The sequence below is a fragment of the Mustela putorius genome, unplaced genomic scaffold (assembly GCF_011764305.1).
Source record: "Mustela putorius furo isolate JIRA1106 unplaced genomic scaffold, ASM1176430v1.1 tig00000813_pilon_pilon_pilon, whole genome shotgun sequence".
In the NCBI taxonomy this organism is placed as follows: Eukaryota; Metazoa; Chordata; class Mammalia; order Carnivora; family Mustelidae; genus Mustela; species Mustela putorius.
The window spans coordinates 10,268,033-10,274,741 of record NW_025421485.1 but is presented as its reverse complement, the minus strand read 5'-3'; the positions used below and the strand labels follow the sequence as shown (position 1 = coordinate 10,274,741).

The following is a 6,709-nucleotide window of genomic DNA, read 5'->3' as shown; positions in this document are numbered from 1 at the left end:
AGGATTCAGACAATCTGAAAATAATGTAAACCTATGGGAAAATTTCTACTTGAAATGCTAGATAGGATTTAAAGGTATAATATATAACAGATTTCCCAGGTATTTAAAAATTTGATTTTATATACTCTGATCATACTTTCTAACATCCCTAATTGGCTTTAGGAAGTTTCAACTGGATTAGCATTAAATACTTACGTTTACCCAAAGTCTTCTGAGAAATCGAAGTTCCAGTTCCACATTTATGACTTTCTTTCATGACCTTATTTGTTTGACAAAGAGAGATCACACGTAGGCAGAGAGTCAGGCAGAGAGAGAGGGGGAAGCAGGCTCCCTGCTGAGCAGAGAGCCCGATGCGGGGCTCGATCCCAGGACCCTGAGATCATGACCTGAGCCGAAGGCAGAGGTTCAACCCACGGAGCCACCCAGGCGCCCCAACATTTAGGACGTTTTTGAGATTTGAGGGAGCGAGAACGTACACATGCAAGTGTTGGGGGGAGGGACAGAGGGAGGAGAGGGTTGTGTAAGATGTAAAATCGCTGTTCTGGGACGTGTGTTGTTTTATTCCCCTCGTGGAAAGCACGATAAGGTCATAGATACACAAGGAAGGCTAGTAATCAGTCGCAGGAACTTTTTAAATTTTTGTTTTATTTATTCGACAGACAGAGACCACAAGCAGGCTCCCGCTGAGCCGAGAGCCCGACGCGGGGCGCGATCCCAGGACCCCGGGACCATGACCCGAGCCGAAGGCAGCGGCTTCCGCCACGAGCCCCCGGCGCCCCGGTCATGGGACTTCAGCGCACTTACCGAGGATCATCACACTCGGTCCCTTGCGCCCAGACTCCGGTCTCTGATCCCGTCTCTCCAGGGAGAGGGGCCAGGGCTCGGTGGAGGAGCGGGCGACCGCGGTCTGAGCACGGTCCGAGCTGCGCTGGGTCGCGGTGCGCTCGGCGGCGAAGACGCTCGTGTCAGGGCGCGTGGGCGCAGCACTACCGGCCGGGAGAAGCCCGCGTGCTCCCAGGGACCGACGCGCGAGCCGGCTGACCGCTCCCTGGCGCCGCAGTGTCCGGAGAACCGGACGGATCTCCCCGACGCGGTGGGGCGTCCGCAGAGAAGCTCCGCGGACGCCGGGGAGTGGGCGCGCCGGTCCCGGAGGACCCCGCGGGGCGGCCCGGCCCGGAGCCCGGACAGCGTCCGGCGTGAAGGCCGAGGCTCTCCGGGGCGCAACCGGACTCCGGTGTCGGGTTCCTCCCGCGGCTTCGGCGGGGAGACGAGTCCTCGCCTTAACCGAGTGTTGCTACACGTCGTCTTCGGGACGGACTTGCTCGCGCGGCCCGGCCCCGCCCGACGCCGGCCCGGAGCTGGCGCCGCTGCCCGGGCCACGCCCGCCGAGCGCCGCCGACCGGACACGCACCGGCCCCCGGAGCGTCTTCCTGGGACGGTCTACGCTGCGACCGCTCTTCACTCGTCCTTCCGGTTTCTCTCGCACTGTTCCCGCCTCTTCCGCTTCGCCGCCGCGATTTGAGGAGCTCTCGCGAGACTCAGGCCTCTTCCTAGGCCGGCGTTCTCGGCAAGGTAGGTTGGCGGCCCCCGCGCTCTTGGAGTTTTCGTCCCACTGAGGAGAACGCGTGGCGGAGCTCGGCCTCCATGGCTCGGTCCTGCTCCCCCGGCGGGGATGCGGCCGATGACCCGGGCCGGGTCTGCCGATGGCTGGTGCGGGGTGGCGCGGGGCCGGGCGCAGGGCGGGCGGGGGCGCCTCAGCGGGCCGCGCTGTGCTCGCAGGGGCAGCCGCCATGTTCAGCTCCAGCGCGAAGATCGTGAAGCCCAACGGCGAGAAGCCGGACGAGTTCGAGTCCGGCATCTCCCAGGTGAGCGCGCGGGCGGCGTGCGGGCGGCCTGGCCCGTCCCCGGCCGCGGCTCCAGTGCCCCCGGCGGCGTGGCCCGTCCCCGGCCGCCAGCGCGGGACGCCGGGGAGTGGGCGCGCCGGTCCCGGAGGAGCCCGCGGGGGCGGGGGGCGTGCGCGGGTGTCCCGGTGTCCTCGCGTCCCGCGTCCCCGGCGTCCGAGCGCGTCCTCGCGTCCCGTGTCCCCGCCGGCCGAGCGCGTCCCCGCGTCCCCGGCGTCCGAGCGCGTCCCCGCGACCCGGCGTCCGAGCGCTGAGCCCCGCGGCCCCGCAGGCGCTGCTGGAGCTGGAGATGAACTCCGACCTGAAGGCGCAGCTGCGGGAGCTCAACATCACGGCCGCCAAGGTGAGGCGCGGGAGCTGCTGGCGCGGGCCGGCGCGGGGCTGTGGGGGGCGGGGCCGCGGTGCCCCCGGCCGGGAGTGACGCGCTGTGCCCCGCAGGAGATCGAGGTCGGCGGCGGCCGGAAGGCGATCATCATCTTCGTGCCCGTCCCGCAGCTGAAGTCGTTCCAGAAGATCCAGGTGCGGCTGGTGCGCGAGCTGGAGAAGAAGTTCAGCGGGAAGCACGTGGTCTTCATCGCGCAGGTGTCGCGTCGCGGGGGGCGGGCCCCGGGTGGGGGGCGGGGGTCCCCGCGGTGCGGGCCGCTGGGCCGGGCCGCCGACGGCCGTCCTCCCGCGAGCGCGTCTTCGGCCGGGACCGGACGCCGCGGGCAGGCCTGGGCTGTGCGCACTAAAGTCCTTCTCTCCGCGGACCCGCGGCCGAGCAGAGGAGGATCCTGCCCAAGCCCACCCGGAAGAGCCGCACCAAGAACAAGCAGAAGCGCCCCAGGAGGTGAGGGTTTCGCCGCGTCCAGCCGTGCCGCGCCCGGGGCCCGCGGGTCATCTCCGCTCGCCGCTCCGGGTGCTGAGCTCGGGCCCCGCGCGGGGGCCCCGGTCCGGCCGTCGGGCTCCGTGCCGAGCGTGCGGCGACCGTGCGGCGACGGTCCGTTCGGGACTCCTGGCCGGCGCGGGTTTCTGCGGGGACAGCGTCGTCCGGAGACCGCGTCCCGTGGGCGTGCTGACCGAGGAGCGGCTCCCTGTAGTTCCGCGTGGGGTACACTCGCAGGGCGAGAATCCGGGGCAGGAGCAGGCAGGGCAGACACGGAGCTGCTGTCTCCCGACGCGCCGTGCACTGTGGCCGGGGCTGCGGACCCTGCGGACCCTGCGGGCGCTTGCTGCGGCGCGAGGCCCTGAGCGCTCGGGCGTCCGGCAGCTGCGGCGCGAGGCCCGTTGCTTGGCGTCGGCCCTGAGTTAAGGCTGAGGAGTGAGGCGGGTGTTCCAGGCTGAAGGGCTCCTGCGACTGAGGACACCGCGTCCCGGAAGCTCCACCGGCTGCGGGTGACTTGCCATAAACTCCGGTGCCGCGCGTCGTCGGCTTTCTGAGCGGGGCCTTGCGGCGTTTCACAGCCGGGGCTCGGATGCCTGCGGGGCTGCCCTGTGGGCCAGCCTGGGAGGACGGGCCGGGTCTCTGCTGCCGGCTGGGCAGCCTCCGCACGTCCGCAGCTGCTGTGCCGTCGCCCAGAAGGAGGGGAAGGGCCGTAGGGCCTGCGGAGGTGCGGTTTCGGCCACTGCCCGTGCGGCTGGGATTTCTGACGCCCCGTCTGGCTTGCGAACCCCGGGAGGTCGTGATGGGCTCCTGCGGGCAGATGTCCCCGTGGGGAGGGTGCTGGGGAGCCGGGAAGGGCGGGAGCCCGAGCTCCGGACCTTGAGTCGTCCGGTGCAGGACTTGAACCTGCTTTGTGGGCAGTTGGAGTCCATGAGAATCGGGGGACCTTTTTCTGGGTAGTTGGTGAGGAGACCATGGAGAGCGTCTGGTCTGTCAGAGGCCGAGTTCCTGCTTCGAGTCTGAACACGAACCCTTGCTTTGGCTCCAGCGGAGCGGCCCACCCACAGCCCCCCGTCCCTCCCATCCCAAACGTGTGTGTTCCGCAGGGGCTCGGGACGGCTGGCCTGGCTTCCTGGTGGCCTCTGCACATCGGGGCCTTGTGTGCAGGCTCTGGGCGGCAGGCACGGCGGTTCGGCCGCTTCTCCCGCCTGCCGACCTCCTCTCCGTCCTCGGTGCTCCACCTCTCCTGCGTGGACGGGTCCTGGCGTGGACTGGTTTGGTTTCTCGTCTCAGCAGGGTTTCCCCCCCTTTCCGCTGCGGCCTACAGCTCTGCGGCTGGGGATGCCCAGCCGCGTGGCCTTGACCTCCCCCTCGTTAAAGCTGATGTTGGAATCTGAGGAGATGCTCAGGCTGGCTTGGATGGCCTGTGCGTTTGTTCTAAAGGAGACAGTTGGCAAATTTCGCATTTGTGTGCCTTCCTAGTAATTCCCGTGGCAGTGATCGTTCGGGCCCTCTGTCATCTGCTTTCTGGAAGGTGATGGAGGCTTTGGGAAGGGGATTTCCCGTGGGCTTGGGAGCAGTAAGGCCTTTGCGGGTGTTTGAGAGCCCCCAGAAACTGGGAGCTGCCGGATCTGAACTGCAAGCGCGTGGGGTGCAGCGTCCATCTGCTGAGCGTGAGGCGTTCTGGAGGAGTTCTCACGGCAGGGTAGGTCCGGAAGCACTGGAAAGAACCACCTCTTCACGCTCTCATTCTTGGCGTCTTGCTGGACACGGCAGATCCCCCCAGCGCTTGGAATTGGTCGAATCTTGCTGTTGCCATGCAGCCAGATGGGTTTTGAACTCGAAGTGCCACCAGGAGAGGAGTGAGGTCACAGCGGCAGTTTATGTGATGGGGTGAAGACGGGGTTCCAGGTGGGGCCGCCATCACAGCGGGTGACGGAGCAGTGCATCCCTTGGCCTAGAGAACGAGGAGGAGCCTTGGAGCTGAATTGGAGGCCATGGAGAGCTCTCGAAGGGTCTTGCCTAGTAATGTGGGGCGATCGTAGGTTTTCTACATGAACTTGGCAGCCTTGGAGGGGCTGGTTTTGGACATGAGCAAGACGTAAAGAAGCTTCTGCAGCATTTTAGTTGAGAAATCGTGAGTGGAGAGAAACCCAGAGAGCGCCTGAAAGGGGAAGCCCTCGTGAGCCTCCGTTCCCTGGAGACGGTCACCTGGGACTTGGTGTGTGCGAGTCTGTACGGTTTTGTGGTTAACAGATCCCGCGCTTCCGGAACAAGTCAGTAGGGGTGTGTTACCCCGTCTGGTGCGCGTCCTGTTTGAAAACTGGTGTCAGTTTGGTTTCAGAAACCTGGGGTTTGCTGTTGACGTGTGGGCTTTGGAGGGGCTCCCCGGAGGGCAGGCCCCCGCAGCGTCTTACTTTTGTCCCCGCGTACTTTCAGCCGCACTCTGACAGCTGTGCATGACGCGATCCTGGAGGACTTGGTGTTCCCAAGCGAGATTGTGGGCAAGAGAATCCGTGTGAAACTGGACGGCAGCCGGCTCATCAAGGTCCATTTGGATAAAGCGCAGCAGAACAACGTGGAGCACAAGGTCAGCGGCGGCATTGCCGGAGGCTGTGCGGGGTCGGGGGAAGCAGCGGGACCGACTCCTTGTGCCGCCAGGTCCAGGAGGAGTGACCCAGCCCGCTCCCATCCGAACCTCTGCCTGCTTCCCTGCAGATTGTACGACGGGTTTTATAGTGGGGGTGGTTTTGAAAATCGGAATTCTCTGCCTTTTAAATTAATAGGAAAATTAGAAGTAAAGGAATTCCTTTTAGTAAGTTGTTACATCCTTTGGGGGTGGGATCTTGGTAGTGTTAGAATCTGAGAGGACTGTCCCCTCACGTCATTCCTGGTGAAGTGTTGGTAATGTGGACAACCCCTGGGCCCCTCACGACTCTTGTCTGCGTGGCCCAGAGGAGCGCCGCGCTCCGGCTCCGGGATGTGACTAGAACCCTGTCCCTTAGCGCAGGGGGTGAGCCCGTCCCCAGGCTTGTATATTCCTTGTCTCGCCAGTCCCTGGTTGCTGCGGGGAGAAACCACACAGGGTACAGCCTCACAAAACCGTCAGGCTTCCAGCGGAATGTGTATGTTTAAAAGTTTTGTGATGAATTTTTTCTTTCCTTGTAGGTTGAAACTTTCTCTGGTGTCTATAAGAAGCTCACAGGCAAGGATGTTAACTTTGAGTTCCCCGAGTTTCAGTTGTGAGCAAAAATGATTAAATAAAACTTTGACAGTATTCGGTTTGAGGCGTGATTTTCAAGAGTTGAGCGATGTCGTCGTATAGCCAGCAGCTCCCTGCGTAGGCTGGAAGATTTTGAAAGAGAGGGTGCCTGTGGGATGTGCCAGGCAGTCTGATGCGTGGGAGAGAGAGACTTGGATCCAGGGTTGTTGTACTGGGCACAGTCCTAGGACACTGGCCCAGGTGGCTGAGTATTGGCACTTGGGCAAGTTCAACCGAAGGATCACACAGGTACCAGAGGCGTGAACGATCCGGTAACGTAGCCAGCCTCCTAGTCCCTGTGCCGCGCTCTAGGAGAATCGGATGCTGGGTCTCCTGGGAAACGTGCCTGCCTGGAAGTCCGGGGTTCAGAAGCACCTGAAATCGGGCCAGGAACGGTTCCTTGGAAGCGGCGTGATAGAGCAAAATGGGGGAAAGTGGTGTTCTCACTGAATTTTTTATTGTGGTAAAAGACCTACAGAACTTACCATTTTATCCTTTCTTGAGTGTCTGGTTGAGTGGCGGTGAGTGCTTACGTGGCTGTGACACAGACCTGCAGACTGCCAGGTGGTGTTGGACCGAGGCTTCCTGACGGCAGCCTCTTCCCCTCTTTCAGATTCCCTGAGTTCACACTTTCACTGCCGGTTTCGTGGATGCACGAGACCCCTCGGGTGTAGGTGGGATGAG

At 63.1% G+C, this 6,709-nt stretch overlaps 1 protein-coding gene across 1 annotated transcript; it reads left to right on the top strand.

Moving 5' to 3' along the window:
* The first annotated feature begins 1,421 nt into the window (after positions 1–1,421).
* RPS7 (ribosomal protein S7) lies at positions 1,422–6,040 on the top strand. The gene is made up of 7 exons (XM_045084922.1): positions 1,422–1,572; positions 1,780–1,865; positions 2,173–2,244; positions 2,340–2,483; positions 2,666–2,730; positions 5,203–5,353; positions 5,932–6,040. Exons 2-7 carry the CDS (start codon positions 1,791–1,793, stop codon positions 6,007–6,009), a joined length of 585 nt encoding a protein of 194 aa, XP_044940857.1. The 5' UTR covers positions 1,422–1,572; positions 1,780–1,790; the 3' UTR covers positions 6,010–6,040.
* The last annotated feature ends 669 nt before the right edge of the window (positions 6,041–6,709 follow it).